Here is a 14,415-nt window from a genome sequence, read left to right on the forward strand (position 1 = left end):
TTCTGGCCATGGGAGGAGCAAGTCACTGGTTCCATCAGCAGCTGTCCCGGGAAGGTCTTAATCGGCAATTGCAGAGGTCCAAAAGTCGCTGTCCTCCTTTTTAGAAAAGGGGCTTCCTTGGGTGGGGTAGCCAGTACACCAGGATCTCCAGCAAGGGGTAGAGAATGCCTGGTACATCCAGCCATTGTTTCACACCAAGAACAAGCACTAGAAGGGATTACTGACCAAAAGATACAGGGACAGAATCCTGACTACCATTAACACACTTAATTACTGTATAGGAGAAATGGGGCAACAGAAGTGGAAATATCTTGAAAGGCTTAAAAAATGATGATTGAGTAGCTTTTCACTGCAAAGACAACATGAAGAGGGTCACTCCATGGGCTTGTCCCCACCACCATTAACCAACCTGTTTCAGAGGAACTGGCCTCTTAAGCCATACAAAATGGAGAGATGAATGAAGTCATTGACAAGTACAAAAAGTTAAGAGGAGAACACAATACAACTAGTCTAGGATCTACTTTATTTATAAATATTTGACTGTGGAAAATTCTGCAACAACCTTCAAAGTAGATTCAAAATAGGCAAAATCCATAAAAGTGACATTTAAAAGAAAAGCTTTTAAATAGCCTTATTACAAAATGTTAGAAAGAAAGAAGATTCAGATGACAATGAAATGTAAACTCTCTTTGTACCCACAATTATCCAGTTAGTTTTTTGTAAGTAGTATGGGAAAGTGGGTCTTCAAGAAGTACTCAAATGCAGAGAGAGAAGTGACCTTGTGAACCAGCTCAGGAAGGGCATAGTGGAAAAAAAAAAACAGACACACTTGTAGAATTATATGGATGCCAGGCAGTCCAGGCTGGTAGAGTGGTGACAGTGGGGCTGGAGTGACATGACAAGAGGCAAAAAAAGGTAAAACAGGAAGGGGCCAAGTCCTGCAGGGCCTTGATGGAAGACACAAGAAACCTGAACTTGATTCAGTGGAAGGGTGACAAAGTTTGTGATGTGGTCAGATCAATAGGCAGGAATCTCTAAAATATTTTAAAAGTAAGTTTTTGCACAGACTGGAGGGGGTGACATGGGTGTCAGAGAAACCAGAGAGAGCAAGTTACAATAGTCAAAGCGGGAAAACATGAGGGATTCAATAGCAATTTTAGCTGTAAGAATAGAAAGAAATAAAAATAGAAATTTCTGCCTGGAAATGTTTTAGAATGGCAGCATCTGAGTGCAAGCTGGATGTGGGAAGCAAGAGAGGAAAAAGAGGCAGATGATCTGAAGGTCAAGGGACTGGAATGATAGGCAGAATGATGGCATTATTACAAGTGACAGAAAATTAAGAGGTGTGGATAGGTTTTTATTTCTTGGGAAGATCGTCTTATATCAGCCATTGTTGCCTAGAGAGCAATCCTCTTCTTGGCCACAGAGTGCCTGATTCACAAATTGCCCCTGGAAGTTACTCTGTCCTTGATTGCATTGACAGAGATGATCAGAGTCAGAGACAGAAAAGACCTTTTTGGACATGTAGTCCATCTCCATGACAATACTAGCTTGTCTCTGCAGTCCTTCTCTAGTATTTTGTTCAATCTTGTATTAAAAGTCCTATGGAAAACTATTCTATGACAAAAAGAAAAGGAGTACTTGTGGCACCTTAGAGACTAACAAATTTATTAGAGCATAAGCTTTCGTGAGCTACAGCTCACTTCATCGGATGCATTTGGTGGAAAAAACAGTGGGGAGATTTATATACACACACACAGAGAACATGAAACAATGGGTTTATCATACACACTGTAAGGAGAGTGATCACTTAAGATAAGCCATCACCAGCAGCGGGGGGGGGGGGGGGGAAGGGGGGAGGGAGGAAAACCTTTCATGGTGACAAGCAAGGTAGGCTAATTCCAGCAGTTAACAAGAATATCAGAGGAACAGTGGGGGGTGGGGTGGGAGGGAGAAATACCATGGGGAAATAGTTTTACTTTGTGTAATGACTCATCCATTCCCAGTCTCTATTCAAGCCTAAGTTAATTGTATCCAGTTTGCAAATTAATTCCAATTCAGCAGTCTCTCGTTGGAGTCTGTTTTTGAAGCTTTTTTGTTGAAGTATAGCCACTCTTAGGTCTGTGACCGAGTGACCAGAGAGATTGAAGTGTTCTCCAACTGGTTTTTGAATGTTATAATTCTTGACGTCTGATTTGTGTCCATTCATTCTTTTACGTAGAGACTGTCCAGTTTGGCCAATGTACATGGCAGAGGGGCATTGCTGGCACATATCACATTGGTAGATGCGCAGGTGAACGAGCCTCTGATAGTGTGGCTGATGTGATTAGGCCCTATGATGGTATCCCCTGAATAGATATGTGGACAGAGTTGGCAACGGGCTTTGTTGCAAGGATAGGTTCCTGGGTTAGTGGTTCTGTTGTGTGGTGTGTGGTTGCTGGTGAGTATTTGCTTCAGATTGGGGGGCTGTCTGTAAGCAAGGACTGGTCTGTCTCCCAAGATCTGTGAGAGTGATGGCTCGTCCTTCAGGATAGGTTGTAGATCCTTGATGATGCTGATGATGTTGGAGAGGTTTTAGTTGGGGGCTGAAGGTGATGGCTAGTGGCGTTCTGTTTTCTTTGTTGGGCCTGTCCTGTAGTAGGTGACTTCTGGGTACTCTTCTGGCTCTGTCAATCTGTTTCTTCACTTCAGCAGGTGGGTATTGTAGTTGTAGGAATGCATGATAGACTCCAACCCCTCAGATAGAGACAAACACCTACAAGATCTCTATCATGTTAACTGCTGGAATTAGCCTACCTTGCTTGTCACCATGAAAGGTTTTCCTCCTTTCCCCCCCCTGCTGCTGGTGATGGCTTATCTTAAGTGATCACTCTCCTTACAGTGTGTATGATAAACCCATTGTTTCATGTTCTCTGTGTGTGTGTGTGTGTGTGTGTATATAAATCTCTCCTCTGTTTTTTCCACCAAATGCATCCGATGAATTGAGCTGTAGCTCACGAAAGCTTATGCTCTAATAAAATGCTCTAAGGTGCCACAAGTACTCCTTTTCTTTTTGCGAATACAGACTAACACGGCTGCTACTCTGAAACCTGTATTCTATGACACAGTCTAATGCAACTAAATACCCAGAAGCTTTTCCTGATATTCAGTCTAAATATCCCCTTTCTTAATTCCATTTCCTTACTTCTAGTTAAAAGTGAACCAACCTATATAAATCCTCCCCATCGTCGTTCCACTCAAATATTTGCAGGCCATTTTGTCTCCCACATACTCATCATTAAGCCAACTACACAAAAGTAGCACCTTTCATCTGTCCTCATAAACTGATTCTTCCAGCCCCTCCCAACCATTTTCATTGCTTTTCTTTGAGCTATTTGTCAATATCTTTCCAGTAATGAGGTGCTAAGAAATTAACACAGTATTTCAGCTGTTATTGCACCAGAGCTCTACAGACAGAAACTATTTCCATTCTGATATGGAGTATGATGCTTCTATACATCCAGCAAAAAAAAAAATGATTGTTTGTGTTTTGGCTGTGTCATATTATAAATCCACATCTAATTTGCTGTCTGCCATTATGCCTGCTAAATCTCTTTCAGCGTTACTGGCTTTACAGGTTTCTCCCTCACAATATGCTTTAGTTTATTTTTTCTCTAAAAATATATCAGACTGTATTTTTCCAAATTAAATCTCACTTGGCTAGTTTTGGTCCTTGTATCTAATCCCCTGTTGGCCTCTTTATATTATTTCTCAGGCCTCAGTGCTGTTTGCAACTTTTCCCAATTTAGCATCATCTGCAAATTTAATTAATGTGCGATTTTACTCCCTATTCTGAATCATTAGAGACATCGAATACAACTAGACCTAATATTACTCCCTGAAATAGGCTGCCAAAAACTTCCCCAAAACTCAATTATGGCCCTGCAGTCTGTTTTTACTGCATGTGACAATGTTCCTATCCAAACCAAATGGAAGTAAGTTTGAGTGTAAGGTTTAATAAGATACCTTATCAATGCTTGATTAAAACCCAAATATACATCACCCAGATTCTCTTGATCCACTAATTCTGTCAAGCTGTAAAGGAAGAGAAAGAGAAAAAGAAAGAGAAAGAAAAAAGAAAGAAAAAAAAATTCAGACACAGATGTCGTTAGTGGTTTGTTGATTTGTTTTTTAATAAACCAAGGTTATTTATGAATCTCCATTTTGGGGATTTTTAAGAGCAGGTTGGACGAATACCTGTCAGGGATGGTCTTGATAATACTTAGCTCTGCCTTGAGTGCGGGGATGGACTAGATGACCTCTCAAGGTCCCTTCCAGTTCTATGATTTATTGTTAATGGGTTCATTTATCTAGTGATGTTCAGTGTATTTTCCTCTTGCTATTTGCTATACTTAAAAAAAAAAGAATACAGGGAATAGAAGTTGGACTTATAAAACAGTAGTTGCCAGAACCACTCTTTTCTCAATTAGTTTTTCTTTTGGAAGATCAGCAGTACAATTGTACAGCTCTAAATACGTCATTATACGTCAGTGAGAGTGTTGGGTACAGTAGTACATCATCCCAACATGCAAACAGAACTGGAATCAGAGATGCTCACCCACTTTTCCTCAGTCTGTGATGGCTGCTCCTCCTCTTTCTCCCATCTCTCTGGGGTACCTGAATTAACACCATTCACAGCCTATTGCAGCAATGTGAGCATCCTGTTTTGATTTTTGTCTGTTTTATAATTGATGCCCATTTTAGCTTCTTCCACTAATGCAAGTGCAGGGTTAATTGTAAGTAAAAATACATAATAAATAGTACTAATACTCTGCACATGTACAATACCTTTAATCTGAGAATTTCAAAGCATTGGATGATGTCCACATTATATCGTGCTTCTAGCTCAAGCCAGCAAAAATCAAACAAGAGCAATCATTATAAAGGAGGATTAAACACTATTCCCAGGACATAGAAAAGTTACAGTAAGACAACTGTAAATGGCTCCCAAGCAGATTTAATTTCCGTGGCATCCAAGCCTTGTGTGCCTTATATACAATACGTGGTCCAAGGATTCTCTGCTGCAGAGACCTGGCCTCCTCTCCCTAGTGAAAAAAAAATCCCACCTTCTGAAGTTGAGAAGGCTTCCCAAGTGGCTGATTAACAGGAAGAGCTTCCTAAGGGTTCTATGAGCTGCAGGAATCAAATTCAGAACACAGTCCAGTGGCACCATTGTGCTGCTTCACAGAGAAAAAAGAGCCGACTTCTGAGAATGCAGTGGCACACCATAAAGCAGCTGCAGCAGCTATACTTTGAAATTAACAAGTATTAATCTAGAATTCAGCACCTGTAGTGAACAGGCTTCCTGGCAAGTTCTTCTTGCAAGCAGCTAGCAAAAAAGCAAGTCCCAGAAGACTTTTGTTCCCCTTTTTACACTGCATGAAGTTACAATAAGGGGGAAAAACGTATACATACAAGTATTTTTCAGTTTTCCGGACAACATTTTAAAATGTAAAAAACAAATTAAAAGAAAATACACCCACCATCTGCTCAAACATAATAAAGTAAACTAATTCAGTCAATTGGTTAGTTCCACACTGCTGGATTTCTTTAAATAGTAATGAAATCATTGCTAAAAAAAATCCATCATTATTAAAATAAAAAAAGTTGGTTCAGCCCACCAAAATTTGATTTGTAAGTTGCTGGTCATTCCCATAATTAAATCTATGTCACAAATTTGCAAGAAAAATGGACACTATGACTAATGCATTTATTTGCTGCACAAGTCCTGTCAGGGTGTATAAAACATTATGCCTGCTAAAACTGAGTAGATAAGAATACCATACATTTTTATTAACTAACAAAGCTTCTTCTGCTTGTGGGAAGCTAAACTTTTACATACACTTCCAATTAAAATCTAAATTTAAAAAATAATTATAAAAAGTAGTGGCCTTGGTTTGACCAGATAAGTTGCTGCCCTAAAAATAAAATGACATGGGTATTATGGAGTTTTCAAGCAATAAGAGCAAATTCTGTCCTCTTAAACAAAAATGGTTAAGTCCTGGGCCTTGTACCCATAAAGGTGCTACAACGATAAGCATAACATATGCTTGATCTATGTGAGGGAGATTTTTCAACTGATGGAGCATCAAGTAGGGGCTATTCCTCACACTAATACACTTCATCCAGGACACATACCCTCATTTTCCCATAAACTGCAATATAGAAATAGTCCAGTATAGCTAGTTCAAGACAGAGTCACAGAAGTTTCAACTAAGAGTTTCATTTTTAGGCTGCCATTTTGCTCGTTTACTCAGGGATCTGAAGGTTCCAGGTTCCCATATATTCCTAATTTTATGTCTCCTACTGCCACAGACCTCAGGATTCAGCCACAATTCCTTGATCCAAGAGAACAGATGACTGGTCCTTTGAAGCCCATCATAATTGATCCCAAATTGACTGGAAGGGATCACCATTGAGTGACGCAAGGCAGTCCCTCACTTCAAGTGCTGAACAATACTACGCTCTACAGATTTCCAGCCCATTAGTTCAAGAGGAAGGGAGTTGAAGAGGAAGAAGAAAGTGACTAATCAACCTGGTTTCTAGCCTAGCAATGCAGAGAATTGTATGAAGCCAATCTCTCCCTTCCTCACGCATATGGCATTACATCGTGACTGGAAAAACAAAAGAAAACCAAATTCAGTTCTCATCTGAACAAGTGCATCTTCATTGAAGTCAAGGAAATTGCATGAGCACAAGGATCTATCTGGCCCAGGTTCTGGAAACAATTTTAAAGCCAAGAAGGAAGGTGACTGTCCTCTGATGATGCTCTCAGATAAACAAATCTGAATAATCACCTGTATGGCAGGAGGGTAGAATACTGGAGGAACATAAAATAGAATACAATTCCCCATGGTATTAACTCCCAAATCGGTTATTAGCAGTCACATTACAAGTTCCAAATCTACCAAGCTTCTTTATGTACTGGGCGCAAAAGCTAACCCAGAGAGATTAATTATGTTCACACAAATTTGCTCAGTCACTCTTCTAACAAATCTCAGCCAGTGTTATCATATTGGGTATACAGCCTTGCCATTTATTGGAATATTCCAGTAGGCACAACAGCAAATAACTGACTAGGTGCAACAAAACCAGTTAGACAAATCTACACATATTTATTTCATCCAGATTTAAACTGAATTCTTTAGGTTAACCTAGAATAATTCAGTTAAGTTTTAAAATACTAGAAAAGCAGATCTTCACATATGGTGGTCTGGTTTTAGCTTTTAAAAACTATTCATTCTTTTCTAACATGACAATCATCAGAAATGAAACAGAGGTGCTTAGATACCATGGGCACAGGCTCAGTATAAGAACCTAGATAGAAAGATGTTTGAACTTCTAGACTATTTCTACTGTAAATTACCAACTTCTTTAGTTAAAAAAGTGCCTTTTCCTTTTAGATGTTGGAGCAGTAGCCAGCAATGCTGTTGAACTCAATGGCACTACTATTGCAGTACATTTGCATGCTTTACAGTAGCAACCAACCACTCTGATATCCAACCACTCTGTATTACTAAAATGCTATCAGATTTTATTAAAACCCCATCAAGGGGGGAAACTTGAATCACTTATGCTCCACAATTATTGCAAACCAAACTGTTAAAATGAGAGGAGGAGATAATGGTAATAACTTCCTAACTTAAAGCAATCCTCTGTGGCATGATTCTAAAATATTCTCATGGTCTGAAATTTATGTAAATTGAATTCATCTATCATTAGTTATTACCAGTCTAGCTACATAAAAAAAAATTGTTTTCTGTAACAATTAGTTCTTTAAAACACTGTTTTAATTAGACCGGGGACATTATTAAACTAGCTATGAATATGTACAGTATCATTTTGCACATCCTGCTGCATGTAAATCTACAGGAATTTTTTTTGTGGGGAGATAGGAGGGAGGAAGGAAGTTGGTTTGGGGCATGGTTTTTTAAACTTTCCTCCCCAACAAAAGTATCACAACCTACATGACCTAAGAACACGATGACCCACCAAAATAGCCTTTCAAATTCTATTATATGAATACCAGAAACTAGTTAATTCCCCCTGTAACAGGGGCCCTGCTCCACCCCCATCTTCTTCCCTGCAGAAACTGCAGAGTCCTCCAGGTGTACTCTCAGTGAAGTTTTATTTCACCAATATCACCATAGACCCTCATGCTTCCCCCTATTTACAGTGCTTGCCAAGGTTTAGGTCCTCTCAGCAGGACCAATGGGGAACAGAGGTCTCCCTACTCTGAGCCTTCTCTGTGGCTAGCCCCAGCTAGCCCTGTTCCTCTCTTGCACTTCCCTCCTGTGCCTCCTATCAGCCCTGTGTGGATGGCCCAATTGAGTTCATTACCCCCAATCAGCTTCTCCTGGTCAGGGTGCAGGCTAACCTACTCACTCCATGCCCCCCCCCCCCCCCCACACACACACAGAGATCACATTTTAATATCATTCTAACATCATTAAGTTGAGAACTTTCCTACAAATCAATACTTTTCACCACAAACAGTTTATTTAGGAGAAAAACTTCCTAAAGTCTATGCACAATCCTCTTAGAGGAGTCAGAAGTCCAAATAGCATACCCAAGAATATTACAATTAATCTTTCAAAATTAGGATTCTTCCATAAGCAGCCTATGTTTAGCCTAATGTGTATAGGCCCTGACTTCACAAGGTGCAGAGCATGCAGGCACACTGCTCCGCCACACAGAGTCCCACTCACTTTGCCAGAGCTATATCTGGACGCAGCAATCTGCCTATGTGCTACCAACTGCATGATTGGAGCCACAGTGAGCCAAATTCTGCCCTTAATTCAGCTCTTCCAGATCTCCCAGCTTCACCTTTAACAAACATTATACCAATATGCCTTACAGTATTGTAGGTCTGTAAATAAATCACTGTATATAGAAAACACACTGTCTGATGCATAGCTTTAGATATCTGTTTATATATCAATTTCATATGTGCACTTTAGAGGCATTTTGAGGTCAAGATTTTCAAAACGGAAGCATAATTCTAGGTGCCCAAAGTCCATATTTAGGCACCAAGTCATTTGATTTTCAAAGTTGATGACCATTCAGTAGTCTTCCATTGACTTTTTATAATTAGATTACTTATTTACATGCCTAATTATGGATTTTTGAAAATCTCATCCTAAAAGTTAGTAGAAAGCATACATATTATGGACCAAATTCTGATCTCACAAGGGAATAAATCAGGAGCAACTCCCCCGAAGGGAATAGATATACACCAGTATAAAATGGTGTGAGATTGGAATCTAGCTACATATGGCCCCACTTCTGCAAAAATCCTCACTTTAATGGGACTACTCACCTACTTAAAATGAAATATGTTCATAAGTGTTTACAAGATCACAACCAATGCGGTTATATTATATACACGGTTTATATGCGACTACTTATATATCATGCACACACACTTCCCCCATAGAATCACTTTTTCAAATAGTTACAGTACAATGAAATAAAATTTTAAATGGCTCATTAAGAATGTCTGATTTAATTTACTTTTGAGGGGGTATTTTTACAATACATTTTATTTTAAAAATTGTTTGGCATCAGTTTGTCTTTAGTTAATTTTACAACAATTTTTTTTAATAATGATTTCCTTTTCTATGGATTTATAAAAGAAGAATGTTCACCACATCTCTCCATTATTGCACACAAGTGTGAAATTTAGGTAATCACACATTTAGGGAAATTCAAAAACAATATTAGAAATTCCTAGAATTAAAACATTTGTATCAATGAGGTAATACGAATGTATATGAGGTCAGAATTTGGTCTAGCTTCTTTAACCAAGATTTGTTTAAAATTTATTTCTAATTTGAGTCTAGAAATTCTAAATAATATTCTTTTAAAATGTTAAATTAGTCTGATAACACATTATATTATGGTTGACATAGGGTTCAATCAAACTCCGAATGACGTCAATAGGCTACAAATGGCTTAAATGAGCCCTGAATTGGGCTCTCTGTGAACTCAAAGTTCTCAAGGAAGTGGAGATGGGAACTGCAGAGAATTTAGGCCTTGCTGACCATTTTCTCTTACTAGACCAAAGAAAGAGAAGTGTGACTATTTAAGACAGGGGTGGCCAACCTGTGGCTCCGGAGCCACATGCGGCTCTTCAGAAGTTAATATGCGGCTCCCTGTATAGGCACCGACTTTTGGGCTGGACCTACAGGCACCAACTTTCTAATGTGTCGCAGGGTGCTAACTCCTCTACCCCTGGCTCTGCCACAGACCCTGCCCCCACTCCGCCCCTTCCCACCCTCTCCCCTGAGCCTGCCGTGCCCTCGCTCCTCCCCCACAAAGAGCCTCCTGCATGCCACGAAACAGCTGATCGGGAGGTGTGCAAAGGAAGGGGGGAAATGCTGATTGGCAGGGCTGCCAGTGGATGGGAGGTGCTGGGAGCAGGGTGGGGAGGGGAGAAAGCTGATGATATATTACTGTGGCTCTTTGGCAATGTATATTGGTAAATTCTGGCTCCTTCTCAGGCTCAAGTTGGCCAACCCTGATTTAAAAGGTAATTTGACAAAAAGATTTCAAAACATGGTGCAGAGATTTTTTAAAGAACAACATTACTAGAGCCCCACTAAACTATAAACGGGAAGAAACATTTCGATGTTGACATTTTTAGATTTTACTTGTGTGTACATGTATATACTACATATAAACATACACAATATGTACATCTTTAGCTAACTCTAAAACACATCCAACTATAGAAATATGGTACACAATTGCAAATCTCAGTATTACTATCACACTCTTTACAGTGTGTTTTTATATACATACGGTTCATATATTTATATACATACACTATTCTAAAAATCTTTTTACATGCTTAATGAACAATTTCATGTCTGTAGTTCCAATTTCACCTACATATTTTACATTAATAGTTTTGCCTTTCATTCAATTCACACATCACATTAATTCTCTATTTGGGTAAGCAAGACTGGAATTGAAAACATCCACTTTTAAGCATTTACATGTTTTAGAAAAAAAACTAAGTAAAGTAAAATCCATGATTAACTATACAACTCAAGTAATCAGTCTCATCAGTTTATATCATATTGTAAGAAAATAATCCAAATATCTCTAAACAATATATCAATACAAAATATTTTTTCTTTCTTCATAAATACATTTATTTATTAGAAAAACAAATTTGGTTGGCCTTCTTTTCAGTTAGTTTGCTGAAATTTTACAGACTAATATGCCCACAATCATCATTTTGGCTTTTTAAAAGGAACAGCTTGTTTGTTTCCTTGTTTCTAGCTACTTCAGTCTGATCCTCAGGAACACAGAAAAGAGTGGCTTCACTGACAGTAAAATATGCTAAACAAATGACATGTCACTGAGTAAATTAGCATCTCCTTTCGATCAGCCAGGTCATGTTTTCTTTTCAAATTCCATGGCCCCTTGATAAGGAATAATGATTATCTAATAAACTTCCTTAGAAAAATCAATGTATTGACACGCATCTCTGAAACATCTGAAACATCTGCCTAATAATAGATAAGAGACAATTAAGATGTACTTTAAACATTTATTTACATTGATCAAAGATTATTCATTCACTAATTTTCTTAAGACTCTGATTCAATGAAAAGAAATAGCAGTATTTCTAGTTAATTAAAGAAGGGGTGAAAGAAATACTAAAATTATTCAATTATTTACCAGCCAAACTCAATGACTAGCCAGCACCAACCATAAGATAAAAAACCAACAACGTTATAGCAGTAGGTGTAACCATTGCATTACTTACCAAAAAACTTCCAAAGGCTGAGTTAAATATAGCAGCTGCCTAGAGAGAGAGAAAAAAAAAGAAAATATCACTCTCAATAAAAATAGCCGTAGTGAAGAACAGAATGCTATTTCCCCTCCCAGCAAGCCTTCATACCTCCAGATACACACACACCTGATTAAGCAAAGTTAGCCATTGCTTATAAAAATTTCCAGTGTCCTGTAGCTTATGAAGACAGATGAATTCCAGCTTATATACTCATAAATTAATGGGTCGTATAAAGCAAGATTGCCGCTGTATTTTATATCTTACAAACTTATAATGGATACCAAAAGTACGAGTCTCAGTCTCACTGATTTTATTCTAAATCACTGACAAGAATTTTACATGATTGACCAAGTCATTTAAAAAGAAACCCAAAACTTTTAAGGGGCCCAGGAGAGAAAGAGTTCTAATTTGTGTTGCACTAGAACAGACAGTTAATTTTAATAGCCCTCTTATTAATTTTTCAGCACAGTATCTTAATTGGGCAAGTAACCTAAGAAGTTATGAACAATCACTTATTAACAGGCTCAGAAGTTTCTACAAAATGAGCAATAAATTGCAAATAGAAATAATGTAGTAAAAACAGAATAATACAGTTAACTCTTAGGCCAAAATATCCAAGCATTACCTACAATTTAACAGTCTTTTTAAACAACTGGTAATGTCTATAGAAGCCATTTTGCTTACCTAAATATCCAGGAAACATAAAATGGCAGTATTAGATCTTAACCTTAAATCACTAAATTCTATGAAGTTAAAACTTAAATTATGAATAGTTTCCACAATTACCAGGAATGGAAAGAAACTCTTGTATGGCACCCAATTCGATGATGAAAAGCCATGAGGCAAGTTATAAGGGAAGGAGAGTGTGAGAACCTACCCTTACATGAAGATTCTAGAGCAGAGTCAAATTAATCAACACGGACTTTTTCAGCCATAACAACAAGTTGGACGCTAGCAACTTTAGCAAGTTTCACTAAAGTCCAAATCCAGGCTAAAAGCTATAGTTGAACCCGTCTTCTGCTTCATAAGAGGATGCAATGAGAATGAATGGGTAATGAGATCTTTGGCTCTAGAGAGCTCAGCTTTCTTATTCAAGTTCAAAATTAATTCAAAGCTTTGATAATTTCATTAGATTCCTCCTCTGCTGGCCCTATCAATAAAAGATGGCACTGGACCGTAGCTCCTTGGTGGCCCAAACACAAAAACAAGTGCAGACTGGGAAACCTTTGCTTACTTGCTTGCTAACAGGGACAATGGCATATGGCACTGCATATTGCGGAGGGAGCATCTGAATAGATACAGCTAAATAAAACATAGTTGACAGTTGTAAACTATGGCACCATATTTTAACACCTCTTCCTCATCAGCATTCCTCTTTTGAACATAAAAAAGAGGCATAAGTCCAAATGGCTTTTCCTGCCCAACATCATAGTGAAAGCAAGAATGAGCGCTGTTTGCTACTAATTCTTCAAGAAGTGTGAATTAAATCATGCTTTTTAACCTTTGAGTTTTGAAACTTTGAAATTGGTATTTTCATATGAAAAGAGATATAGATGACACGTACAATGCACACGTGTGCGCATACACACACATCATAACCACTGACTACATTACTGTAGATATCTTTTGCTTATAACCCCTCTAATTCCTATCACTATATTAAGAACTACACTTTATCAAATTCTTTCAGTATTTCTTAGAAATATGCCTCTCTCTGACTGTATGTATTTGACCATGGAACCCCCTTTTAATACATTCAGCCTCTGAACCTATGAAGGAAAATCTCAGCTTTCACTCATTTTCTTTTCTTTTTTCTCTCTTTTTTTTTTATAAACAAAAAGCAAACTTCTAGCCCCTCTTCTTGCAGAAATAGCCTTCAAAACAAACTGATTGCCAGATATGAAAGGAAGAAACAGCTGGGCTCTATTTCTGCACCAGAAGGCTGAGGGGAAAAATAAAGGTCTCCCCCCGCACACACTTCCCATCATATACACTGAAATGTAACCATCTCACTTCACATAAAATGTGTATATTTCAAAAAAAATAATTTTATGAACTCTCCCTGGAATCCATAGGCTGGCCCAGCCCTCAATGGTGGGATCATGGACCAAAAAACTGCTCATCCCAAAATGCTAAGGCCCACTCCATTGCAGGATGCTCTGCGGCTAGAACTGAACCAGCCTCTACTCACCTGGGCAACTGCTACCTTGTAGGTGAGCCTGCTATGCAATAGTTGGTGGTGCAAGAGAAACACCCCTCTGGCATCACCCACTAGGAATCCCTGAACACTCCTGTTGGGCACTCCCACAACGCATGAGATGACAGGAGCTGGGGACAACTTATTGCTGTATTGAGTGGGAGTCCTGCTGCCCACTTTTATGTCCACAAGCACCTGGCCTGCTTGTCCCAGAGCTTGAAGAACTGGTTCTAGGAGGGAATCTTGGAGCACTATTTCCATCCCAAAACCTCCATCACCATTCAAGGAAAATCTGCTTCCCATTCTGACCAAGCCCCCTGAACTGACTACTCATACCAGCATGGGAAAAGACACCCACTCCTACAACCAAGAA

At 38.7% G+C, this 14,415-nt stretch overlaps 1 protein-coding gene across 2 annotated transcripts in view; it reads right to left on the minus strand.

Annotated features, from left to right (window-relative positions):
• SLC10A7 (solute carrier family 10 member 7) overlaps positions 1–14,415 on the minus strand; it is a 203,733-nt gene that overhangs the window by 123,909 nt on the left and 65,409 nt on the right. For both annotated transcript variants that reach the window (XM_038399604.2, XM_038399603.2), the window contains exon 5: positions 11,819–11,857. In XM_038399604.2, coding sequence (XP_038255532.1) covers positions 11,819–11,857 — 39 coding nt within the window. The remainder of the gene's footprint in view (positions 1–11,818; positions 11,858–14,415) is intronic.

Source organism: Dermochelys coriacea, chromosome 4 (genome assembly GCF_009764565.3).
Source record: "Dermochelys coriacea isolate rDerCor1 chromosome 4, rDerCor1.pri.v4, whole genome shotgun sequence".
Taxonomy (NCBI): Eukaryota; Metazoa; Chordata; order Testudines; family Dermochelyidae; genus Dermochelys; species Dermochelys coriacea.